General features: G+C 37.3%; 2 protein-coding genes and 1 long non-coding RNA gene across 3 annotated transcripts; 1 reads left to right on the forward strand and 2 right to left on the reverse strand.

The window, feature by feature from the left end:
- Nucleotides 1–326: 326 nt before the first annotated feature.
- Nucleotides 327–6,816, reverse strand: LOC147849309 (histone-lysine N-methyltransferase family member SUVH9-like). The gene is made up of 3 exons (XM_087337657.1): nucleotides 4,322–6,816; nucleotides 3,063–3,206; nucleotides 327–572 (listed from the first exon to the last, which is right to left on the reverse strand). Exon 1 carries the CDS (start codon nucleotides 6,439–6,441, stop codon nucleotides 4,357–4,359), a length of 2,085 nt encoding a protein of 694 aa, XP_087193783.1. The 5' UTR covers nucleotides 6,442–6,816; the 3' UTR covers nucleotides 327–572; nucleotides 3,063–3,206; nucleotides 4,322–4,356.
- Nucleotides 6,817–12,416: 5,600 nt separating this feature from the next.
- On the reverse strand, nucleotides 12,417–16,402 carry LOC147849310 (uncharacterized). Its single transcript, XM_087337658.1, has 6 exons — nucleotides 14,985–16,402; nucleotides 14,595–14,653; nucleotides 13,534–13,603; nucleotides 13,329–13,454; nucleotides 13,112–13,228; nucleotides 12,417–13,038 (listed from the first exon to the last, which is right to left on the reverse strand). Exons 1-6 carry the CDS (start codon nucleotides 16,308–16,310, stop codon nucleotides 12,667–12,669), a joined length of 2,070 nt encoding a protein of 689 aa, XP_087193784.1. The 5' UTR covers nucleotides 16,311–16,402; the 3' UTR covers nucleotides 12,417–12,666.
- Nucleotides 16,403–17,570: 1,168 nt separating this feature from the next.
- On the forward strand, nucleotides 17,571–24,428 carry LOC147849311 (uncharacterized). The gene is made up of 2 exons (XR_015531802.1): nucleotides 17,571–17,676; nucleotides 23,821–24,428. It is a non-coding gene; the product is annotated as an uncharacterized LOC147849311 (long non-coding RNA).
- The last annotated feature ends 3,385 nt before the right edge of the window (nucleotides 24,429–27,813 follow it).

A 27,813-nucleotide genomic window follows, 5' to 3' on the forward strand; every position in this document is an offset into this window, starting at 1 on the left:
AATCTAGCTAAGCATTTAACAGGATTTGGTCTCTCTAAGAGCTGCAGGATACAAAAAAGTTTTCATAAAGTGAAGTTCAAAATGGTGCAGCTTCCAGAATCATCCTTGAGTATAAATCATACACAAAAATCTGGTTCTCATACAACAAGCACACACACAACAAGACTTCATTTCCAAAATTTGCAGAATTTGATGTTATCAAGACCGACTCAAAATCAATTCAATTCCTTGAGCAAAAAATAGGAGTATCATCTCTGAACCTCTCTTCTAATATATGTTGCCAAGAATCTTTCTTTGCTCATCTTCAGCAATTCAGCACACATGAATTTCCATTTCCAAAAGTACAAACAACCTTTGTTTTATATGTACAAGCATTACACATTATATGACTTGTGACCCATTTTTCCCAAAATTTGTGGTATTGTATGTTATCATGACCGACTCAAAATCAAATCAATTCCTTGAACCAAAAATAGGAGTATATATATTTGAATCATGTCTGAACCTCTCTTCTAATATAAGTTACCAAGAATCTTTCTTCGTTCCTCTTCGGCAAATCAACACAATCTTGCCTGTTTCAAGATTGTTAAGTTAGTAAAATACCAAAACAGCAGTAAAATGATCTATGGGCAGTGCACTTTACCTTAAATAAGGAAATTAGAAAATGGAATGAGAATAATGAGATGAATAAAGTAGGAAATGACAGATTGCATTAAGAGAGGGAAGAGGAAGTCAAATCACTATCCCAACTCAAAATGCTGTATAAGATAAACAAACAAATGTTTCACATATGGATATGGGATTATGACTAATACATATTTGAAACATTGTACCCTGTATCTACCCACTTCAGCATTCCTAAGATTAGGTTAACAGAGGAAAGAGGAAATACCATGTCAAATATCCCATTCCATTACAAATCACTATTCCTACTAACAATGATGTGTAAGACAATAAATAACTGCTTCACAAATGGAAATGGGATTGTGACTACAATATATTTGAAATATTGGTGTTCCCTCCTACAAATGTATGTTTACATATGAAACATTTGTGAGCAAAAACCACAGCAAGGAACTCTTAAAGATACATACATAGTTAAAGTTTATCTACATCTTTTTGAAGGATGCCAGACCATTAGTGTTAGTTACGTTCCACAATCTGAACTTGCAAACACAATGTAACATGCACCAAATTCGCATTCACACGATGAGGTCTAATCAGGAACTCTTTAATGAGCCATAAAACCAATAGGGTTTGGAAGCCAAAACGCCTAAGCTAGCCATTACCACAAGGTTCTTCATGCTACACGAGAGTGTGGACTGGTTTGGCAAGAGTCCTACAGTAGCCATCACTCAATACGCTGTGACTCAGGGTTTGGGGTTTTCCCTTTATAGGTCTCCTTAACCCCTCCAATAAAGGTTGCATAATCACATGATGGAAGTCAAATTCCTTATTACAGGGGAATTCATGTTCGGGGAGATGCTACGTGTACCCATTTGGAGGTCTACCCACGTATCAACTGGCCAATGATCCAGAGGCATTTCCTGGTTTCTATTGATTGTTATATTGGGCTTCGTAATCTTCACAATTGTTTTTCTCTGATCCATCTATACTCTAAAAGTGCTTACTCTCATGCCGCATTCCCGTCAGCTTCAGATTGCAGGAGCTTTGCTATATCTCAATATCTCTAAGTGTAATAAATATTGTGGTCACTTTACCAAGCTATCCATCATGTCTTCAGACATCTCCTCTCACGTGTGATTTTGGTCAGCTGCAGCCTCTGTTAGCTCCATTCCAGGTGCCACTGCAAGACTAGCCATTGCATACACCAGAGTTCCCCTGGCAATCCCGCATCCATTCCATTTCTTAGCAGAGATAGCTTCATGCAGGTGGCCACACTGTCACATCATACATTTGCTAAACTTCAAACAAAATGTGCAATTAACTTAGTCTAGCCCATCTTACATCTGTTGTTCCTGTGTTTCCATGATTGCTTCTTTTGCAAAACACAAGTCAACCCGTTTCTCAGGTAACTCTTCCTTGAGAAACATCAGCTTGTTTTCGTGCTCTCAGACTGCTCTCAAAAACTTTATTTACTTCTACCTTCTAGCTATTACTTTGATTCTATAAATATTTAATGTGCTTTACATGTATGAGTTAATTCATTGAACACATTCATATATGGGTATAAATCAGAAAAAGAAAACACCTCCTGTTTCTGTTTTCATTTCATTATCAGTTTCCAGACTTCAATACTCATTTCTTCCACTTATATTTCCCCCATTTCCTGTCATACTCAGCAACTCTGATCCCAAAACCTTCACCTTAGTAAACAGTTGTGTAGACTGGCATTTCCTTAATGCACTTTACATGTATTAGGTAATTCATTGAACACATTTTTATATGGGTATAAATCTGTTAACAAACATCACCTTTTCCATTTTTACTTTATTTACCAGTTCTACAAACTTAGATACTTATTCCTTTCGTTTCTGTTTCCCCCATTTCCCCAACCATACTTGGTACTTCTGATCCCAAGATCTTCAACTTTGTGAAGCATTGTCTAGGCTGGGATTTGCTTCACTTAGCCTTTCCGCTTCTCCCTTGATCACATCCTCATTTTCCTCCTCAGAAGCACTAGACACCTCTTTGGAGAGAATCTTCTTCTCTCCTCTATTGATGCCCAAGCCACCATTCATATGTGATCGTCTTTTCCATCAAAAACATTGACATTCACATATTCATGAAAATTTCAGATTTCAGTACAATAATCTTTCCTATGTTTGACAAGAAGCAATGACCTTGAAAGCTCCAAACACACCGTTAGACTGAAAAGAATGTTTTACAAAGAAACCAAAGCTTGGTGTATTCTGGATAAAAATGAGATTTGTGTGCAAACAAGTCTAATCAAAGTATTTGAAGGTTTACAGCAGATGCATGTACCTATTCTATTATTTCCTACCCTGGAATTACATTAGCTCTTCTTAACAATATTGATTAAACACATTTTAAAATCAGTCAAAATTCTTTTTTGTATATGCAAAATAAAGGGATCAAACCTCTAGAAGAAGCACTCTTGGGATGCGCAAAAATAGCCCAAAACCAGGAAAAAGTTACAATGTCGGGAAGACTTTAGGAAGCGTCATTACAGTACTCGTTTAACATACACGATTGGGTTGCAGCCTATGTAGAGATGTGTAAACCTGTAATTCATAATGATAATGAAACAGCACTTCAACAGGACATACTCATACATAAATCAGCTATACCAGAATTTTTCGTGCAAGTAAGTTTCCCTGAAAACCAACATTTTACTGTGATAACTGGCTTTGCAATTTGCAAACTTGCAATCGAACAAAAAACAGCTCCACATTTAAAGGCAATTAAAAGTGTATGATATATTAGATATTGAGATCTATCACAAGCATTTCAGACCAATTACCATGAGGAATGAGGCCGATGGTGGGTGGGTCCTGATTAGTAGTTTCTACCATCAATATTTAAGTTAATTTTAGGGAAAATTTTAGTATAATGTGGCATAACATTATACTTGATACACAAAATATAGTAGCATGTACATATACTTGGCCTAATGGTATTAAGACCTGATGTCTTTTAAGCACATGATAGTTTATGCTTGACAAAACATATGTCAACATTTTACCTAAAATCCATTTCTACATCTTCTTAATGAGAAAGAGAAAGCTATTTTCTTTCGATAAAAATACTTCAAATCTCATTTATTCTAGTAAAAGTGCACAAGCTAAAAATACATATGTGTTCTCTTTCTCTCTCGTTTTCTTTTCCTTTTATTTTATTAAAACAATTCGAATCTATAGACAGTTTACTTTCACTAAAAACATCCAGATCCCATTCATTCCAGTAAAAATATGTAGGGGTGTTACTTAAGTAAAACCACTTTTATGTAGGAGAAGTACAAATCTTCCATTTGGCCCCTTTTCTATATGGTCTTTGCACAAAATCGATTTAATTTTATGCATATTCAGTACTACCATCCATTCCAATATTCATGCAAGCAAACTCCACACAACTCCATGTATTCCTGACTTTTGAAAAGTAAAGTTTAGACACTACCCATGACATAAGCTATAATCAACTGGCATAGACTAAATCACAACTCCCTCCAAAATAACCAGAAATATTCAATCTGAAAAGCATTAGATATTTGTCCCATGATGAAAGACCTTTTGTCCAAACCCAAAATCAGTCATATCAGAAATCCTAACAAGGCACACAGACGAAGCAAGATACAAAGAGAAATATTTTTTGAGCATTCTGATAGAGAATATTTATTCACCTTTGAGATAGCTGGCACAAAAGCTTTCGTTGGAGTTAAGTATAAAATATCCCTTTACATTCTTCAGACCCACAAAGACAGTGTTTCGCTACCCATCGAGAATCCAAAGATGGCTTTTGGGTTCCATAATCCATAGTTAATTCATTGAAAGGTGGAATATTGTCCATTGCAAAAAGCATGATATGAGGGTGCTTTGAGTCATGGTGATTCCATGCAACACACTGAGCAAACACATTTGGAGAACAGCTATGATTGATAAACCGTGACACATTTCCAGTTTGACTTGAATCAATGAGGATATCTGGTCTGGGAGCAAAATCTTTGATTTGTGAAGTTCGTGTACTGAGAAGATTTGATGCATCGCCCCACTGAGGAATATTTTGTGGTAACCTACTGGTATCTAAGAGATAATCTCTGGAACGCAAAGGCTGTGTATTCTCGATGAGCTTTCCGGTGTACTCACATATAAAGCTGCCTGCTGGAATACTGTCCCAGGATCTTAAACCCCACCCTCTATCCTCTGTCTTGAAAACTTCTAACCGATATTTCATCCCTCTTTGTGTCAGCCTATTTCGACAGCTAAGTGGACACTTGCAATTGCTGCCACATTCGTAAATTATGGCTCTCTCTTTCACAAGAACCCCACCATTAAGATATGCAAACACACTACCATTCTTAGAATAGCAAGAACATGCCTGTGAAACATTGCATACACCTTTGCATTCACATCCTATGGCACCGCCAAAATGCTGTTGATAATAAGAAGCTCCTTGTGGGTAGTACAAACTAGTTGAATACTGGAAAGGTTGTGGGCTATGCAGGCTATCTACTGTATTCACCACACAGACAGGAAATCCTTCTTTACCATCGGAAATGTCAGCAAGGCACAATCCTTGTCTCTCACTTGGATTCTGCTTTAAAGAGTTTGAAAGCTTAAGGACAGATGATCCAAGCTCCGGCTGTCCTGGTAACCTCCGAAGCTTAAACTTGAACTCTTCAAATCCAAATTTTCCTTTCTCTGACCAACATTGTTCGACCTTGTATAGACCATCATAGGTATATGTTTTTCCAGAGGGGCTTGTGGTGTCTTTGATACCTCTTGTTACTCTAACAGGGACTTTGTGTTTCATGCTACCTTCCATAGCCAAATTGCCCCTCTCCAACTTCTGATCTTCATTTGGTTTACTATCAAGTGCACTTTTTCCACCTTGACCCGTGTATATAAGTACCTCACCATCATCTTTGGCATCATAACCTCCTGAAGAGATGATACTAATGGCAACAGGGGTACTGTATTCGCTCTCTTTCATAGTTAGGTATTCAATGCCACCTTGGATGGGCCCATGCATACCAACACAACACATCTCCATTCGGAAGTAAAATTGGTCTCCAACTTCAATGCCAGGGACGGAGCCAATGACCTTTGAATTTCGATTTACAGCTAATCCTCGGAGATTCACAATGCTACCAGCATTCAAGTCGGGGCGGGTACCTTTGCTGATGTCTCGATCTTTGCTCTCTTCTTCCAACAATAAATTTCTCCGCAAAGCATCGTATATACGGAGAGTGTTAGTGATGGCGCGGCGAGGAGGACGGGCCGACGAGGTGCCACCCGAAGAGGAGGAAGAAGAACACCGCTTCATAGAAGAGGCAGGTCTTTTGGGTCGGGATTCACTGCTCCTTCTCTTTTCCTTGTGGTCATCAAAAGAAGAGCGCTCATGCAGAGGAGGAGAGTTTTCACTTACATCGGAGGGGGGGCGGCGATGGCGGCAGGGACGGCCAGGAGGAGACGGTTGCTTGGACCCATTGCCGGGACTGTGGACGATGTCGTCGGTGACGTCATCATCGTTGGGTTGGGCATTTGGCCGGGCATTTCCGGAGGCATTTCTCCGAAGATTTTGTTCAACGGTATGAGATGCTGGCGTAGGAGGAGGAGATGTGGGTGGTGTAGGAATGCGAGGGGGTGGGAAACCATTGAAGAAGTTTAGGGGGTCAAATGTGTGTGGTAGGAAAGGCGGGACTCCGGGTGGGGCGACGATGCGCAGCGGCGGAACGTAGAAAATCGGGCCTTGATGATGCATGAACCCATCGCCAGCGAATGCCGCCGCCGGTTGCTCCATATTCAGAAAATATGGATGACAACAAAATGGGTCTTCTTCTACTACTAGTTCTACTGCTGATCCTTCTTCTTCTGCTTCTTCTTCTTCTAGTGCTGATCCTCCTCCTCCTCCTCCTTCTTCTTCTTCTTCTTCTTCTTCTTCTTCTTCTTCTTCTTCTTCTTCTTCTTCTTCTTCTTCTTCTTCTTCTTCTTCTTCCACTACTACTACTTCTACTGCTAATCCTTCTTCTTCTTCTTCTTCTTCTTCTTATTCTTCTTCTTCTTCTTCTTCTTCTTCTTCTACTGCTGCTACTGCTACTGCTACTGCTACTACAGTCTACAATTTTTCTCTTGTTTTTTTCACTCGTCTTCTCTTTAATTTTCTCTTTTCTGCTTCCTCCTCTTCTTGGTTAGTTAGTAATGGTGAGGAAGACCACAAAAAATGGTACACAGAACTTAGAAGGAAGGAAGAAGGCAACACATATGTATATGTATATGTATATGTATATGTATACATACATACATACATACATACAAAAAATGGTACACAGAACTTAGAAGTAAGGAAGAAGGCAACACATATGTATATGTATACATACATACATTATACATACATACATACATACATGCCTTTTTCTCCTCTGTTTATGCACTAACAACAACACACACACACACTCACTCACTCTTGTTTTTTATTCAAACTTGGCCTTCTTTTATTTATCACATTCATTTTCCCACTCCATTCCGTCTTGGTCCTCCGTAAGAGCCATCTCTCGGACGACAGACATATGTACATACGTTTTATGGACGGACGATTTTACTCGCTCAGGGCTCCACGAATCACCTCCGTTTAACGCCCATCTACGGTTCCAGATCAGACACCGAACATTTCGTAGGGGGGAGGGGAGGCCTTTGTTGATTTTATGTGTGACCCTCGTGTTTTCACCTCGCATCCATAACATATCATATTAATATTACACAAGGAGCATATACCTCTTGTATGTACATACATATATGAATCCAAATCATAGACCTAAGATTATGAGTGACCTCTCCTACACATAGGGAGTGCAACATAGTTATGGGACTATGAGCTTTTTATATGCAAGGTGGTGATATAAATTAGGGCCTTGGTACAGTGGGGACCTAAAAGGTTGTCGACCCACAACCCACTCAATATGCAAAGAGCCTTGCCTTTAGAAGCACAAAGACTTAGGTCCTTATCCAAAACCCTTGCGCCCCACACACCACATCTATATGGATATCCTCCACCTCACATATGGAATCTCGAAATGGCGAGTGGAAACCTTGTGTACCCCTAGATATACTTCAATAAGTATCTTGTGCCTCCTCTGCATAACCTCATTCGTATTAAGAGGAAATCCATAATTTGTCTACTACCACCACCTAGTTATATTCCCTTGTCACATTAACGTCCAATGGTGATATTACTAACCACGTGCTCCCTTTGCACCTATCTACGGACACAATTTTGGGCTTTTAGAAGCCCCTAATGTTGAGACTTATTGGGTAGTTATCTCGAGGGAGAAATTGTGAAGCAAGCATTCCAATAATGGTGTCATCATCATCCACTTCATTGTAAGTTGAAACTCCACATCATCATTCTAGAAATATACAGAAATGATATTTTTGAGATGGTCTTCAATTGGTCACATGCCCAAATAATTATCGTTTCCCTAAAAGAGGACTCCTCTATGCACACTCATCTTTCTTTCATAAGACACTCGTGCTCGAGTTATGGCTACCACCATTGACAAATATTAGACTCGTAGATCCATACCTCCAAAATCTTTTTCCATCATCACTTTGGGCATGAAGCATTGTTCCATGACGTGGCCCTCATCGTGTGAAATGCATCATGTATGCCATGCATTCCATCAATGTGTACCAATAGAACATATATTCCGTTTCAAAGTCCGCAAGCATGTTTTACATCATAGAAATTTAATCTTCCTATGATAAATTTAGCGATTCCACAATAAAATTGTTTTTGCAAAAGATGTGCATGCATGAACTTGATTGAGAGGTCCACTTCATTAAAAATAACAGTTATTGTGCTTATATTCAACGTTATTAGATCAATTCCATTGTTCTAGACTTATCATATTAAATATGGGCACAAGTGGAAGTTATAATCATTGTCTGTTTTATAGCTTTATTCAATTGTCAAACATAATTCCAATGCATATCTTCTTAAATTGATTTGCAATCTCTACATGCACAATGGGCAAGTTTTCTTCATAATTATTTTTGTATCGTTTTTTTTTCCAAAAACAAACTCCTTCCATTAATTATAAAATTTACAAATGAGACGATTATGTACAAATCCCTGAAGGGACGCGATAGTTCCATCTTATGTGGATGCCCACTGACTCAAGAAAGGGAGAGAACGACCATTGTTGGATGAAGACTATTCGTTGTCTTTCAACTCCCTCGGAGCCGCCCTTAAGGCCATCATATTGGCTCTTTAGAGTGGCTACAATTTCACTCCATATCTCTTGCAGTAACCCTTCACTTACATTGTTATATTGTTATATCAAGCGGTAATATAGTTACATGCATTTTGTTAACTCTTCACTTACATGCACAAGGGCAAGTTTTAGTCACAATTAATTTCGTATGGTTATATGAAGCGGTAATCTAGTTTTTTCTATTTCGTAGTACAATCCTATGTGCCATAAAAAATACATGCATTATATGTTTAAAGCTTGTATTCATCATTAATAGGCGCTTGGCTCTAGACTTGCAAAAGCAAATAATTAACAATAATTTGATGGAATTGTTGTTGTTTTATACTTTTTGCAATGCACCATGCAAGAAATTCCAATGATATTGTTGAATCACTCTATATTTAGTTTCATTTGCTATGCATACCAATATAAATGTATAAAATATGTTACACTTGCACCTGGTAGATGCGCACAACATCAAAATGGAAATAGTTGCCAATATAATAATCAACCACAACCAATGTTAGGTTTTGATGTGCAACCAACAATTCCATGGGACATGTATTTTTAAAACATGTCAATCTTATTGGAAAGGAAAATTTCGAACTTGCCAATCCATTGACATTCTAAAGTAATTGTTATTCGTCCATAAACATGAAGGTACAATATTTTCATAAAGCCATGATGCTTTTTCGTAGAAAATGACATGTAGTGTAAAGGGCATTTTCTATTAAAATTCCACTTACATTATTTGAATTGTTTACACAGCAAAACACCAAAAAATCCTGAGAATCTTGAGTATTATGTATGGAGTATCGTGGACATTCAATAGGTTATACATCTAAATCTGAGTCTTCAAATGTTTCAAGAAAGTCTCTCTACAATGCAAAATTTATTCTCATGGAAGCTTACTCTTGCAGCTTTTGAAAACTTTGTGGTCTTTTGGTAAATACACAAAATATCAACAATATTTGGCATCCTTAATCACACCAAAATTGGAACCCAATCAATAGGCAACCCCGATAAGGAAAGTTGTCCAAGTGTGGATCATAAAAACACATACCCATCCACAATAAGAGAACCCACATGTCCACCATGAAGGAGATGCTAAAGTGTCCATTGAACCCTAAACATTGACTACAACCATCATGGTTCAAGTTGAACTCACATCCCCACTTTCATTAGGCATGGTTAAATTCATTGCTGAGTTTTTCCGTTTGCATTGTTAGAAAGGGAAGGGAAGTCATGGGTTCGAAGGTAGTCTTTTTATTTATTTTAAACTTTATTTATTGTTGGTTTGGCTCTTCCTTTTCATGTTATTTGTATTTATTCTTCTTTTTGTTTATCTTCCATCCTTTTCTATAGCCTATTTTCTCTTATTTTACTCCTCACTATCTCCTAGTGGACATCCCCTCTAATTTAATAATTTGTTTCTGGTTTCTCCATTTCTCTCCACTATTCCAACCTCATGTTCTTCCTTTAGTCAATCTCATTATTCAATCTCATTATTCAATCTCATTATTCAATCTCATCATCTCAATCTTTCTTCTCTCCTAGCTCTTACTTCATCCATATGACTGAGCCCCTAACCCTACTTTGCAATAACCATCGTTCTCACCATCCTAAATCAAATAAAAATATGTTTGCAATATGTTTGAATGATATATGTGTATACTTAACAAATTAAAATTGGTCAAAATATACAATACAACATACATACTCTTACTATAAAAGCATTATACAATCATAGTGTGAAAATCGACGAAAACACCCAACCATTACACTACAATGGTAGATGATTTCTCGAATGAAGACAATAACCACCAATATCTTGGTGACATAGAGAATCACTATAATACTGGTGACAATGCCAACAAAAACATCTTCCTAATCCCCATATTCTCTTAACACTCTAACCTAGACATCATACATATTCCTTGTAGTGACCACCTTCCACCTTCGACCCTCAATCAACAACCCCTAGATCACCCAAAACCCCTCCTCTTGCCTCGATATACATTTGTTTGATATGAAAGTTAACTACTTAGACCATTTGCTCTGTTCACATTGCATGGCTAAATGATAGAGCAACGATAACTATATATTGATTAATAACTTATATAGTGTTCCTATTATGTTTCTTTAGTGTGTCAACATAGCACAACTAAATGGTGGAGTAGCAATCATTCTATCAATTAATAACTTATATTGTATTCAAATCTTTATCTTTAGTGAAACAAAGTTGTGGTGAAGAAATGGAAAAAGGAATCCTCCTCCTCTTTCTTCTATCACTACTACTACAATGACTCGGCATTGACGATATGGCTTGGCCACTCAATAATTCGTTTGATCGGCTTGATGTGGTTCACTAAGCGGGACAATTGTTCCATGACTAACTTCTTCACAAGGTTCACCACATTACCCAACATAACTTATAAGAAGTTAACACTCAAGTAAGTTTATGACAAGTTGTGCTCAAGTGGGTTGAGGACATCATGTTATAAGTCCATGGATCATAAGAATTGATTGCATATGATCAAACCCAACAAGCATGTTCTAACACCTAACATGCCAAGTCATGAATTTATATATATACATGTATGCATCTCTTTATGTAATAACATAGCCATGCTTATAAACTCAAGTTGATTTCACACTACGCACCCTCTTCCTTTTCTTCCACTTATGCATCAATTAGTGTATCATTTTCTTTGTTCTCCCCAAATATCAATTGGAGCTTGCTAGTCCACATTAATCATAAAACTAGTCAACCAATTTTTGGAAAAAAAAAACTAGTTAACCAATGGGGGTTCGTGCATTATTCAACACCATAGTGACATTGTTCCATATATATCAATTAACCATTGATAAAAGTATTAAACTACAAAACACAACAGAAACTTACAATTTTCAAAACTAAGGAATGAGTTGACAATTCAATTTAGGCTGTTCTAATTTGCTAATCTACTTGTTATGAAATCATGCATTATTTTTCAAATGGGCTATGGAAGTCGGCATCATACAGATGAGAAAATTTCTAGGATGCACAACAATAGAAGAGTTACCAAAAAATCCACCATATTGAATGATCATAATAATAGGTCCATACAATTAAGAATAGAATATCCATTGTACGTTAATCCAATAGGACTCTTTGTGCTTCATTTAGCAAGATACATATTTGAAAATAATTTTTTTTGGTTAATCGAAGGCACATCTATGGCCATAAATGGACTGATAAACTAGGACAGCCAAAAAAAATCATTGGAGTGCCTAATGTAACAAACCCAAGTTTTCCTCATCCTTTCTGTACTAACAGCTATGCTCTTGTCATCTACTATCCTATACCTAACTCTTCAATCATTCGAATGTCACTTTATACTTTGACGATTATATATTGACAATAGGAAAGAAATGACAGCCAGAAATGTTATCTTATCCATGATTGTAGACGACATTTTCTCCTATACAATTTCAACATTTTCATAATACTTGAACACATAAGAAATGGTATACTCAGAAGTTTAAAAATGCTGCAGGATTTGGAAATCTAGTATCTATACATCTAGTTCACATCAGCAATTTGCCGACTTTTTTATGTAATTCTTGTGCTGGTAACATGGTTGCAAACATGCCATTGACAGCGACTCATGGCATAACAAAAAATGCCCACCAATGTACCTGCATGCACATCATGTGCACGAAATAGGGATTTCGCTTGCACAATTTTAGCATCTTGAATGATATATTAACAGCTGGAAAAACCCGAGAAAAAACTAAGCTCTCCGAATCTTCTTGGACCTAGAGATTCCCCGTTGTGTTTTTTCGACCCGCTTGCGCTTTCCAAGACTTTTACTCCCCTCTTTATTCATAGCAATTTGCCTCTTAGAATGTGAACTCTTACTCCTGATTTGGCTCCTTTTGTCATGTTTGACTTCTGTTGAATCCTGTACACCTTTGTAGGAGACAGATGGTTTGGCTCTCTTTCTCTGTGGCTGGACCTCATCATTATCATATTCTTCCAGTTTCCTTGAATGCTTTGTTGATGTAGAGTCCTGCTTCTTGTTTTGTAATACACGACTTATTCGTAGAATCCTGTCCCTCAATTTCATTTTCCGTTTAAAGGCAAGGATATGCCTAGCACTCTCCTGCAAAGAGAAAAAAAGAAGCTCTCATTGACAAATATAGCCACCCATTAAGGCATAATTTAGTTTGTATTACTTTTGTTTTGAAAAGCACAAAGGCAATTCCCTTGTTAAGGCTAGTGTGAGAATCTCTAACAACATTAATGGCTTCAACATCCATATCTGGTGTGAATACTTGATAGAGTTCCTCATCCTGAAATATAATATCCGTTGAATGCAATCATTAATTGAAAATTCGAGTCTAATAGCATGTTATACAAATCTTGGTTAAACCTTCAATCAGTAGACAATACCTGTACATCAAATGGAAGATTGCCAATTAATATCGATCGACTATTGTCATAAGGTGAAGAAGGGTTCCCATTCGTTACTCCATATGGACCATGGGCAGCATCAACTCGTATGAGGTTTCCATTCAACTGAAAGCAAAGTTGAAGGAAACAATATTAGAACATAATCAAGCGGGATAATATCAGTCCATAATATCGTAACAGATACCTCTTTCATGTTGTGAGCATGTGCAGCATTTGCATGTGATAGTTCTTTGAAGACTATATAGGCATGTTGACTGGAAAGAAGTTTTCAAAAAAAAAGATCAAAATGAAAACTTGGACGAGACCTATGAATGTTATGTTCATGGTCCTTGTTCCAAGCTCACCAAATTTAAATGCTAATTTATGTCCGTTTAAATTTATTAAAGTGTAAATGTGAGTCATATCACATAGGGTAATAGAATTGGTTCCATGAGAAATAAATGTCTGTCATAGTTAGAATGTTTGGTTGAGTGTAAAAGGCATACCTTAAACACATTTAGTGCTATGATCTTGTGGCCAAGGTTGGAAGGAGACTAGACAGATCACCCATGTACTCCTCTTTGTTGGAGGCATGTGAGAGCAACATATATACATCTTATGAAATCTTTTAGAAAGTAGCTGATTGAGTAATGAAATATGAGGCCAAGACCACTCCATGAGATCACATTGACATGAGATTGACCACAAGAAAGATTCACATGGGATAGTGTTGATACTACTCAGCGATGGTTCTTTTTTTCTCTCCAAAAACTCAGTGATGGTTCTTTGTTTTTGAAATTAGATGTTAAAACTCTTCCAAATGAGAATAATGTCAAATAACTCATGATGGAAGAGGTAAACTCAACCAAATAGATAGATGCCCATTAGAAAAAAGATGCATATGCATATGCTACATGTGTGACATTCCATTTATTTATCAGTCCTATGACTGCACAGTGAATCTTACTTTAATAAGGGTACATTGATATAAGATAATAGTAGGGTTTTACTTGAATTATGAAAGCTTATCTATATATATCAATGACAATGATCAAATATCTAGTATGCATCCAAAATCTGCTGGTTCAGCTGATTTCAAAATTCTAATCACAATTTAATGGCATGATAAAATGGAAATTACAAATGAATGTAAGGTTTTGAACTAACGTCAGGTATCATTACAATATCGTATTCCAAACAGATCCAAGATAACCTACAAGACACTCTCTTAGCAGAATGCATTAAATAAATTAAAGTGGAACAAACCTGGTAATGGCTTTATTGACTTGGGCTTTAAAAACAGCACCTCTGCTTGGAATTTTCGTCTACACGAAGTTACATTAGTCAGATACCTTTCTGACTTCTGATCATGCAACAAGTGGTGCTAAAAGTATGGAAAATATTCCTTAGTAACCATGCAAACATATTAAGAAAAGGGAAAAACATCAAAATACCCCTAACTAGTTGGATTTGAATGAGAATACTCCTAAGTTTTCAAATTTCGCCACAATAAAATATAATATTTACCAGTACATGGGGATATCTTGGTAAATTTTGAGAACTCGGGGTATTCTGGTAGATGCTAGTGTCCAACAAGTTAGGTGTTTTGGTCTTTTCCCCTAAAATTACTTGTAATATATAGCAATGGAAGCTTACATCTATTATGGGTATAGAACTTAGTCGTACAGAATCAATGAGACCATACTGAGAGAATTCTTTAACAATTTCCTTTTTCTTCACATTCATTGGCAAATTTCCAACAAGGACAGTTCTGCTCAGTTTTTCCTCGTCACCAGAGGCTTGTATCTTCATATCACTTGCCAAGTCATCATCTGATCCATTCCTTTTTCTCTTTTTGTTCATACCTTCGCCCTCTTCTTTGTCATCTTTCTTTACATAAATCATCCTAGATTCTTCACTTGTGGGCAAAGGTCCATCAGCAGCATGTTTAAGGCGTTTCACATATCTAGTTTCAATGATATCTTCCTTCTTTCTCTTTCTATTTACCTTTGCACCCTTTTCGTCATCATTCACCAGGATTGGATCTACTTTCATGTTAGCTATGGTTTCCACACTAGCTTCAAATCTGTGGTCCTCTTTCGGCATACCTGCATTGTTCATGTTCTCCTTTTTTACATGCAAAATTTGCTTGGTCTGCATGTTTATCTTTTGTCTTTTTATGAATGGATTCTGTTCAATTGGCTCTTTTGACATGTTTACAGCATCATTCTTATCTCCATTTACAAGTAAATTCAGCTCTGTCTGCTTTTTGACCATATCTGCATTCCTGACCTTATGTTTTCTTGCATGCAGATTCAGCTCGATCTTCTCTTTTAGCATGTCTACATCATTGACCTTATGTCTGTTTACATGTAAATTCTGCTCTTTCCACATCTCTACATCCTTTATCTTATGTCTTTTTACAGGCAAATTCAGTTCTTTTGGCATGTCGACATCTTCGAAATTATGTCTTTTCGTATACAAATTCAATTTGACCAAAGAATCAACATTTTCTATGTTTTCCATACCTGTTTGCTTCTCTGAATGATCAATCTTTTGTCTTTTTGCAAGAAAATCCCGCTCGACCAAAGCCGAATCATCAACAGCAAATCCTCGTTTTCTCCAATGTTTTCTTTCATACTTGTTTCCGTCCTTCTCTTCCCATTGTTGTTTCTGCTCATCTGTGCTACTTTCAACATTCCTTTCGACATCATTTCCTACTTTCTTTTCGGTAGTGCGTTCTACTTCCTTTTCTTTCACCTTTATTCCCGAAACAAATTTCTTTATCTTCTTCTTCTTCTCTGTTTCTTCATGAATTATGCTAGATAGAAAACTCACCTTATTCGATGTCTGAGCATCTCCAGATGTATGATGAGACTCTGAATTTGGCCTCTGTTTCTGCCTCTGCCTCTGCCTCTGCCTCTGCTTGATCATCATCATCATCATCATCATCATCATCTTGCTGCCCGTTTCGTGCTTCATCTTCTACTGATGCGCCATTTCATTATATCTTCAAATGCAGAGAGGCATTTCAGCATACGCTAATTCTTCTGCTTCCAAAGAAACTAAAGAGACTAATTTCAAAGTGCTATTGGAGGCAATCTCTGAGACACCTCTGTCTTTTTCCAAAAGGCCCATCAGGGAAGCCCGAATATATACATATTTATGTCCGAATCGAACTTATCATCGGACAAGTGATGTATATGTCCGAATCGATCTTATCTCCGGACAATCGATTTGGGTTTTGAAACCCTAATCATAGAAGCCTATTTATTGGAGACATGTGTGTGTCTGTTATGTCCGAATAGATCTCGTCACTAGACAAGTGATGAAGTAATGGCTTGCTATAGTTGCACCGACATTCTGCAAAAGAACACGTTAAGGGCCAAGGCCAATTCTATGATTTGGGTTTTGAAACCCTAATCATAGAAGCCTATTTATTGGAGACATGTGTGTGTCTGTTATGTCCGAATAGATCTCGTCACTAGACAAGTGATGAAGTAATGGCTTGCTATAGTTCCACCGACATTCTGCAAAAAGAACACGCTAAGGCCAATTCTATCCCTATTGCTTATGGCATCTCCTACAAGGGGCAACCCCTTGACCCCATGGTGGTTTGAACGTTTTGTTGTCTTTGGATTACTTATAGCTTACATGGATGTTGTGAAGTTGTTACATGCTAAACAAAATCTAGGATATACTTCAATACTTGAGGGTTTTGGTTGTCGTATGTGTGCTAATAATGATAGTTTTGTGGCTGACTATGCAAATTTTCTTGTCAAATGGCGAGAGGATCCCATGGGTGTGTGTGTGTGTGTGTTTGAGAAACAAACATGCTTGTTATGAAGAATATTACATTGCCTGTGGTTTTGATGTTGTGTTAGGTTAGCATTTACATGAGAATAACATGTCCAAGAAGATGCACACCCTGAAAAAAGAGTCCATCCACTATTGTGTTTGATGCTACAGTGTGGAAATTCTTGTTTCGTCAATTTCACTAGAACATGTCCACATGCAACGTACCATGAAAAGTAATTTCTAGAGGCCCAACCTTTTCTCACATTCACTATAAATACACCAATTGGCTCAAAGAGTCAACCCCAATTATTGGCATTTGCTATAAAGAAGAAAAATCTCACCACACAACATTATCTAGGTGAGGGTAGCTCTTAATTGAGGCTTGGGGGGGTTCAAATTCTTCCATCTCTTGAATTCAATCAAGAATAGATAAAAGGCAAAAGAAAAGCAAGGCTTCTTGTTCTAATGGGTAATAAGGACATCATCACATGGAAGGGTAGGGCTAAGCACTTAATTAAAAAGTTAATTGACCCTTGTTTTGTCGACCTTCGTGGCTCGTCCAGCTTTTGGACTCATCGAGCTTTGGGTCTCATTAAGGCTCCTCAACCTTTGGGCTCACCACACGAGTACATGAGATGTGGTGATGCAAGAAGATAAAAACGACTAGCAAACATACGAAGGAGAGGCTGACACATAAGCTTGAATGTTCAAACACCTTGGAGAAAGGAAGAGGTGCATGAGCAAGCCCAAAATGCTCCATTAGTCTCGAGACGTCCGAAAGCACAAGAAGATGGCGAACACACAAACAAAATGTATGAATGTCTTCATAAAAAGGAGAAGTGCATGGACAAGCCCGAAATGCTCCCTAGTCACGAGATGTCTCGCGAAGAGGAGAGGTGCATGGGAAAGGACGAATCAACCCCAAGTCACAAGACGAGTAAACGCACAACAAGAAGACTAACACACAAAGTAGGAATGTTCAAACACCTTTGTGAAAAGAAGAGGTGCATGGACAAACCCAAAATGTTCCCTAGTCATGAGATGTCCTTTGAAGAGGAGAGGTGCATGGGAAAGGTTGAATCAACCCCAATTCACAAGACGAGGGAATGCATGACAAAAAGACTAACACGCAAAACATGAATAAGATTGGTTAAAAGAAAACAATACTCGATTACAACACAAGAGTGCCCTTTATAAAGTAGGGTTTGATTATGAGAAAAGAGTTAGGGGGGGTTTACAAAGTGGCAACTGCTCATTTGCCATGAGCTCAACAAGAGTAAGGAGATAAGCACATAAAGTGTATGCCCTTTGAGATGAGGGATAAATCCGAGCATTGAACAACGAGCCCACATAAACAGAAGGCAACAACACACAAACTGAAGATGAAGACACGAACCGATGACAACAAAGATACGAACAGAGGAGACCAAGACAAAGAAGAAGACCTCTTGAAACAAAATAGCCAAAGTCTCCTCCTCCCAAAAAGCTGAGAGTAAAATTAACAATCGGCAACAGTTCGGTTTGATTCGAGAGTGTAAAAACCCAACTGTTTAAAAATTTTAAAACTTGAATCGAACCGAATCGAACCACGAAACTGTTAAACCGAATTGTTTAAGAAAATTCAAACAGTAAAAATCGGGGTTTCGTGGTTTGGTTTTGGTTTTCAACTTAGGTCAAAATTTAAAATTTTATTATTTTTAATTTTTAATTTTCAAAATTTTAAAGATTTTCCTAAAATGTGAGAATAAGCTTGAAAATGATAAGACTGCTTTAAAAACAAAATAAATTTTTTTTAAAAAGATAAAAAAATGTGAAACCGCTTAAACCGCGGTTTCTCACTATTGAAACCAAACCAAACCGTTAAGCTGTGGTTTCGCGGTTGGTTCGGAACCATTGCCGACTCTTAAGTAAAATGGGGGAAGGGGATGCTACATTTGTATTTAGGGCATATACTCCCTCCTTTTTGAGAAAAAGTTATAAAGTTTCCTTAATGCATGCTCCACTATGAGATATTCAAAATATGTACCTCTAACATTGAGTCAATGGCTCTAGCCTCTAACCACTAAGTTATTCAGGCTTCATTATTATGTATATGTTTAATGTACCTCTAATATTAAGTCAATGGCTCTAACCACTAAGTCATTCGGTCTTCATTATTATATGTTTAATTCTATAACTAAAAGTACATAGTCTATCTCCTTTTCTCTCTCTTTTTTTTTCACATGTGCTTTTATCTCTCGTTTCTGTTACCTTTTGTTCCTCCACGCCCACATTTCTCCCTCATTCACACGCTCGTCTACTTCTCTTTGTCCCCTTTTACTTCTGAAACACTTGCACACCCCTCCTTAGCCCTTGTTCACTCGCTTTTCCCACACTCAACGCGCCACATCAGGACACCAGTCAAGTAGCACACATACACTCGTAACTTCGCGAGAGCATGTGCATCTAATGTGTGTGATCTCACAACTAGTGGGTGCGTATTTGTGGCTCAATTGTCCAATGTGTTTGCAACCACACTAACGTTGGGTGCACATGTATGCATTAAAGTCCACTTGTACACTCTCTTCTATCTCCCTTCACATAAACCTACTAACACCCTTGCCATATAGTTAATATAAAGGATATTCTATATCCTACTTAAATACGAGATGATTATGAGTGACTAGTCACTAGACTATAGCTATAAGCTAGTGAGAAGGTAATGGTACATAAAGTAACCTTCTCCCCACTTGTAAGGTGTTGGTTCATTGTATATTCATATTCTAATACACATACTCGTCTCTAGTATACTTGTGTTTATCTCTCTTAGACGTACCCACACACAATATATAAACATGCATATACAACTCTATTTAGTTTGCTTGCGAATTGCAATCTAATTCTTTAACAATTTACACTTGCAACAATATATGATTGCTTATATTGATCCTCTTGAGCATGTATTCATTGGAGATCTATTGTTTTAATTTCAATACATAAATCAAACAAAAAACACTAATATATTTCCTCATAATGACATCGATGTTAGGGAAATGCCAATAAGAAATTTGTTGTCTAATGTTGCAACATCATTAAAATGTGAATGCCAAATGAGACCCAATGCCACTTACCAAAATACGTCTCTACATCGACTATTGTGCTTCTACACTCTACTTGCACATATTTGAGCATCCTTCAATTATAAACAACTCCATTTAAATCAATTTGAGCACCCCTCATCATATTTTCTACAGATAGTGTTTAATATGAATGCCAACCTTCTTAATCCAAAATTTCTTGCAAGTGTACATGCCTACACAAAGAAGAATAAAGAGGGAGATTACAAGTCACAAACTCACATTATATAAACGAGTAGTGGTTAACAATCAACAATGGTTCGGTTTGAGAGGGCCCAAACCGAACCAATTTGGAACCGCACTGTTTTAATTTTTTTTAAACCTGAACCAAACCGTGAAACCGTTAAATCGAACCGTTAAACAAATTTCAAACCGTCAATCCATTAAACCGTAAAAACCGCAGTTTCGTGGTTCGGTTTCGGTTTTCAACATAGGTCAAATTTTTAATTTTTAATTTTTTTAAAATTATAATATTTAATTTTTAAAAATTTGTAAAATTTTTAAGATGTTCCTAAAATGTGAGAATAAGTTCCAAAAATGATAAGATTGTTTAAAAACAATTTTTAAAAATTTGTACAATTTTTTTAAAATAAAATAAAAAATAAAAATAAAAAACCGTTTAAACCGCGGTTTTTGACTGTTGAAACCGAACCAAACCGTTTTAAAAAACCCAAACCCGAACCTGAACCGAACCGAACTGTTGAAACTACGGTTTCGTGGTTCGGTTCGGTTCAAACCGAACCGTTGCCAATTGTTAGTACCGGTGTCTAACAAAAAATAAGGAATTTCATTTCCACTCCATTGATTCCTATGATCACCATGACCATCAATGACCCCTACAATTTATGTAAATTTAGAGTACTTTTGGACACAACACAACCAATGGTGGTGGTTAAAAAGCCTTAAACATGTAGAATATCTAGGAAAGACACAACGAGTATGAAAAGGTGAGATAACAAACAAGACCACATTGAAAAAAGAAATGAAAGACAAAGTTCAAGATAATCTAAATAACTCGATCAATTTTTCTATTTGAAAATTAAGGGTAAATGGAAGTCATACTAATAGTTGTTAATTATGAAAGGTCACAACACCAATAGCTATAACCATTCATGTAAGGGGTTAACATTGATATGAAGGGACATGAACCCAACCATAAATATATGTCAATGTAATCAATTCAGCAGAAAATACAAATGACTCTTATTGTGTGAGGTCACAATCCTTGGAGAAGTCACAACCATTCATATTGAAAAGGCAACAAAATTTCCTCTTTTGAAACATGCACCAACAATATGAGTGGAGAATTATCATTATCAACAATAATGATACCGGAGAATTAAAAGCCTCAACATTATTGCATGAATAAATGTGTGATATTGTTATCATTTTGTTGTTCATACATACATAATAGAGTGTTGTATGGCCTAATTGCAACTTATCCATAAAAAACCATTTGTTACTTATCCCTCTTGGAATCATTTGTAGTTTATCCTTCAAGATCATTTCGTAACTTATTGCTCGAGATCATTTTATAGTAGTCTCGTAAAAATAAAAAATGAATCATTTTGTTGGTGATCTTTGTTTTGGATGTGACAGCCTTGGTCCCTAGCAACAATAGAATAAAAGGCTTCACAAGTAAACTACATATACTAGCATTACTCATGGTATTGTCGAAATCTTGTTTTTTGGAATGAAAAGTTTAATAATCTTGCTATACAAACAATCTATTCCTCTTCTGCATTTTTTATTTGAGACATGTGTCGTAATATTTGTCAATTTGTGCAATGTTATGCAAATATATATCACTTTTTATGAAATGAAAAAGGATTCCATATTCTAATTATTTGCAGGTAAGATATAGTCATGCAAGTACCCCATGTTAGTATATGTGCTCAATAACGTTGAAAAAGAGAGTCATTGTTGACTAAAATGAATTTGAGCTCTTGAAATAATAAGGAATCATTGATTGCATATGTGCACTAATAATGATGGTTTTGTGGTTGGGATTACGCGGAATTTCTTGTCGAATGGCGAGAGGATCCCATGGGCAGGCATGTGTGTTTGAGGAACAAACATGCACGTTACGAAGAAGTTATTTATTTATTTATTATTATTATAAAAGTTTTTCTTCAATAGTATTAAGAACAAAACACCCAAAGGCTACAACTTGAACCTAGCTACCAAGAAGGTTACAACTTTCTTTATACAATGATATAAAATACGAGGATGTTTACATTTGTTGATATTCAAAGAGTCCATGGAAGTCGATATTGCCATTGAGGCTCTTGAGCTACCATTGTAAATAGGGGCACCTTTTTCCATAAGTAAAGAAGCTTTTTCCTTTTCTTGTTCACAATATCTGGGGAACCCTGCATATTGTCATATTGACCACGGACTACAGCCAACAAGTTCTCCCATAACTCAAACAACACATCTGAGAGATGAATGTCTACCCCATCATTAGGTCGGTTACATCGATATTTCCATAATACCCATAGTGTTATTGTGGACACAATTCTCCAAATTTGGACAGATCGCACCTGTTGTCGAGGTTGCTGGAAGGGACTAACTAATATCAATATTCTATTTCATTGCCTCATGAACATCGTTTGCCTCATACAATATTAAACTAGAGTTTAATACTCCCCACATCGCTGATCCCCATGAGAATAAGCAACCTACATTTATTGTTAGGAATAAAGACACGACTTTCTTCCATACTTGTTGAGCAAAAGAGCAAGACCATAAGACATGCTTAGTAGTCTCTTGAGGTTCATGGCAAATGGCACATTGCCGCAAATTGGGTGTCACATTCCCTTTCAATGCATGACCATCTGGTAGAGCCATATGCACTAATAACCATCGAAAGAGAATAAATTTAGTTGGCCCCTTGAATGACCATATCCATTTCCAATAGGTTCTCAAATGCAAAGTGGAAACACCCCAATTGGTCCAATGTTTTTGAGCTGCTGGTATCTTTACATTATGAGAGAGCAGTAAAGATCTTCCAAGTTTTACTGAGTATTGAAAAAAGGGGACCTTTACGATCTTTTCCCCCAAGGAGTGTGACCAAAGCCAACCCCCTGGATCCCATGTTAATCTTGCAACGTTACGAAGAAGATTACATTGCATGTTGTTTTGATGGTACGTTAAGTTAGCATTTCCATGAGAAGAACATGTCCAAGAAGATGCACACCCTCAAGAAAGATTACATCGACTATTGTTTTGATGCTACATACATGTGGAAATTCTTGTTTCGTCAATTTCACTAGAACATGCCCACATGCAACTTAGAGTGAAAAGAAAGTTGTAGAGGTCCAATCTTTTTTTCACCTTCAACTATAAAATATGTACACAATATTGGCTAAAAGAGTAAACCCCCCATTCTTGGCATTTTCTATAGAGAAGAAAGATCTCAGCACACAACATCGTCTAGGTGAGGGTGGCTCTTAATTATGGCTTTGGGGAAAGTTGTTCAAATCCTTGCATCTCTTGAATTCAGCTAAGAATAGATAAAAGGCTTCTTGTTCTAATGGGTAATAAGGACTTGATTGATCCTTGTGGTTTATTCTTAGGCAGGCCTGAGCTCAAAAGGATGGGGAAGATCTTCTTAGATGGGGAGAGAGTGGCGGAGAAGCTGAAATCAGCCGCGGCTTCCGCTCCCCAAGGATCGGGCAGGGCGCGAATTCTCCTCCAGCTAGCTGCCGATGAGATCCGAAACACGGGCGGACCCTACACTTCGGTCTACATGTACATGGTGTCTCCTCCGCCACTTCGGGACGAGTTAATCCTAGAGGCCTTCTCTGGGCGACCGACGGAGCACGTTCGCATCCCTGTTGGGCGGGGCGTGTGTGGACGCGCGGTCTCGCTCGGACAGGACCAAAATGTGGGGGATGTCGGTGCCTACCCCGATTACATCGCGTGTAATGCCCACACTAAGAGCGAGCTTGTGGTTCTTATCCGTGCCTATAATAATATCCTCGGACAAATTGACATCGATAGCGATCATGTTGGCCCGTTCCCGCCCGAGGAAGAAGCCAATGTGAAACTCATCGCCGATGCCCTTGGTATGCTCCTTTGATTTCGTATGTATAGATTATGTTGTTGACTCGGAAGTCACACTGCCATGTGCTTAATTTAAGTACTCCTACTTAGACATGTGATTAAATTGTTACAAATGCTATTTCCTTATCCCATTTTGGTCCTAGTAGTAAACTTAACATGTTTAAGAGTGGGCATTATTACAAATGCTTCTAATAAGTCACTTGAGAGACTAGTGACTTGTATGTTTAAGAGCGGCATTATTACAAATGCCGCTCTTTTAGCTCTCAACCCCCTTGAAATGATGTCGTCGTATCCCATTGACTCCATCGTATGGTTTTTATCTCGGCCTCACATGTATGGTGAGGTGTTTCTCATGGACAAATTAACCACCATGAATGTGAGAGTAATATGTCTTGTATATGCACCATAGATTGATAATTTTAAGATTTCATCTTTGTATTAGCCTATTTCCTTTGTCCATGGGTACAAAGTGTGCGAACATGTTCAATATGCCTTTAGAGTATCTATTATGCGTGGATCAACAAGAAAACAATGCCAAAAACCTGTCATCCTTCATAACTATGAGGACCACATTTCTTGCTAACTAACAAAATTGTCCCTAACCAAGTGTGGTAGCGTCAACGTTTTGAATATGCCTCTTCGATATCATGCATGGATCAACAAGTAAACTTGCTCCCCAATATTTAAGACCTTGGCTCAATAGAGACCCATTACCCTCCACTTCTAGGTGCTTACATACCAACTAATGTATTTCAACATGATGATTTCCTATTACAGTTGATTTATGGTTGCATAGCATGTAATATTGAATATAGTGTGGATGAGGAAAATCCATTAATACCTTATATTCTTTGGTTTAGAAACATGTACAAACTTGCACTCTATTCTCTTTGTTGTTAATTGTGGTGTACATAGTGTGTGCATTGTTATACCATTATATATGGAACATCCGTAGATTTAAGGATCCAAAATTGTTATTATCTTCATTTGTGAACAATTATGCAAATAGATTATGAAATTAACTTCATGTTTGCTCTTTGAGAATGGGTGAGTCTTGACTCTTGATATTCATTATTAAAATTTTACCTCAAAATTTTTAGAATATTGAAATATATGTGAGTCGTAATACTCAGAGTTATAAATGTCAATCCAAAGTTCCAACATATTAACAAATATTCTCATATGATATACAATATAGTTCTCACTTAAAAAATTCAATGGATTCCAACTTGTGGCAATAAAGGTTGCCAACAAAACTTGTACTTGGTACTCTTGTTTCAAATTTCATGGAAACATGTGCAAGCAGTTATGGAAACATGATCTGATTATTTGGAATTCTTCTATTATCTATGTTGTATCATGATTAGGGCAACTTGGGAAGGAAAAAACTTATTTTTATGCCATGAATCTATGTCAAGCCTCCAATGTATAATCATGTCCTTATTGTTGACATGAAGCCTTGATGGTCCAACGTGGTGCGTTTTGAATAATTTGCAGGTGTGTTTGTGTGGATCAACTATCCAATGTGTGTCATCACTCAAATCCACTCACATGCTCTATTGTAACTCCAATGTCAAGATATAAAGGATATGAGTTTTGAAGGAATTATCTTTACCTAGAAACACTAGACTATTGGACTATTTTGTATATTGCCTTTGGCCATTTTCATTTTAATACCAATGGAGTATATTTTTTTCGAAAGAAGAAGAAGAAAGGATATGGGTAAAACAATGTAAAGTAGGATCAAGATATCAGTAGATCATATACTAACCATTTCTCACGGAAATTTGAGTGTCAAGGATCGTTGGAAGGGCATTGAAGGTGGATGATCTACTGAAAAATTCTAATGGAAATTCATTGTGTATGTCTTAATAAAAAAAACTATGTCTATGCTATGAGTCTAAACTTCAAGGAAATTGGAATAGTTATTAATAATTATATGTTTGAGAATCAATGTGATCGTGATACTTGCCACTTGGGGAGGCAAGGTGAGATTGATGTTATTAAATGTTATGGTGATGTAGGATGCATACAAACAACTCATAACAAAATCCTCTTATGTGGTTAGGTAATTGACATTATGCAATGGTTTAAAAGATGGGGAGTAGATATATATTAGAGCTCTCATGTGATGCTCTGAAGTATGCAAATCGGCTCATACGCGTCCATTCAATCAACCATTGCTCGTGTAGTTTTCGCTACGTAGCTTGTGCTCGGGGAAGATCCACCAGGTTTTTTGTGTTAAGAAGATTGGAAGAAGTAAACAAAAAAGAGAAGATTAAGAATTTTCAACGACAAGATAAACCAACAAATGGGTAAAACTCTCCCTAGTGTGAAGCTTGATTGTAATAACTTCACATCAATGAAATACAAGATGCACCAATACTTTGTCGAACAAGGCTATTGGGGATACATCAAGGCCAATCTCGAAAACATGTCCAACATAATAAAAAACTCCAAAAACTTGTAATCCCTATTTTATAAACAGAATTTCATTCATAATCCAATGTTTTGACCTATAAAAAAAACCACCCCTAGAATTAGTATTGTAAAATCCATTCATGATCTCAGGTTCTTTGGGATAATTATGTGTTAATCTCGGGCATAACTCATTGTTCGAATCGCTACTACATTTGACTCTGACCTACCTTCGACTCCACAGAGCCTTCGAGCTCGACAATCTTTTGACTCAAATGATCATTGGACACTATTGAGTCTTCAAATCATCCATCCTCTCTGGTTCGAGTCCTCGATGGTCCTGCTCAAGTAGCACACATACACTCGTAACTTTGCAATAGCGTGTGGCTCAATCATACAATGTGTGTGATCTCACAATTAGTGGGTGTGCGTGTGTGGCTCAATTGTCCAATGTGTTTGTGACTAAATTAGTGTTGGGTGCACATGTATGCACCCACTTGTACACTCTCTTGCAACTCCCTTGACATAAACATCAATAGCATCCTTGCCATATCGTTAATATAAAGGATATTCTATATCTTACTTAAATACAAGATGATTCTGAGTGACTAGACTATAGTTATAAGCTAGTGATGAGGTAATGGTATATGATGCAACCTTCTCCCCGCTTGTAAGGTGTTGGTTCATTATGTAGAGAATCAGATGGATTCTGTGCAGCGAAAGAACTGTGTGTGTGGAGAGAGAGAGAGAGAGAGCGAGAGAGAGCGAGCTCAAAATTACAGAAAAAACATAAAATTGTATTACAAGGAAGCAAGAATGGCCAACAATTACAAAGAGAAGGAGAAGGTGCTTATGTAGTCAACCCGAATCCGAGCGGTTGTATCATGTACACCTCCTCTTCTAGCTCACCTTGGAGGAAGGCGTTCTTTACGTCCATTTGGTGGAGGTGCCACCCTTTTGCTGCTGCAAGCGCGATCACGGTTCGAATTGCAGACATCTTTGCCACTGGGGCAAAGGTCTCTTCGTAGTCAATACCGTGCGTCTACGCGTAGCCCTTCATCACAAGTCGGGCCTTGTACCAATTG

Source organism: Azolla caroliniana, unplaced genomic scaffold, assembly GCF_043228905.1.
Source record: "Azolla caroliniana isolate FFs.n. ecotype wild unplaced genomic scaffold, voAzoCaro1.0.p SCAF_83, whole genome shotgun sequence".
NCBI classification, from domain to species: domain Eukaryota; kingdom Viridiplantae; phylum Streptophyta; class Polypodiopsida; order Salviniales; family Salviniaceae; genus Azolla; species Azolla caroliniana.

What these genes read in the sequence shown, in the direction of transcription:
- LOC147849309 (XM_087337657.1), bottom strand. Translation starts at nt 6,441, where the DNA reads ATGGAGCAACCGGCGGCGGCATTCGCTGGCGATGGGTTCATGCATCAT.
- LOC147849310 (XM_087337658.1), bottom strand. Translation starts at nt 16,310, where the DNA reads ATGAAGCACGAAACGGGCAGCAAGATGATGATGATGATGATGATGATG. An exon ending in GTCAATAAAGCCATTACCAG is followed by an intron (nt 13,604 to 14,594) that starts GTTTGTTCCACT and finishes ACTTCTTTCCAG; the next exon opens with TCAACATGCCTATATAGTCT. An exon ending in ATGCTCACAACATGAAAGAG is followed by an intron (nt 13,455 to 13,533) that starts GTATCTGTTACG and finishes CTTTGCTTTCAG; the next exon opens with TTGAATGGAAACCTCATACG.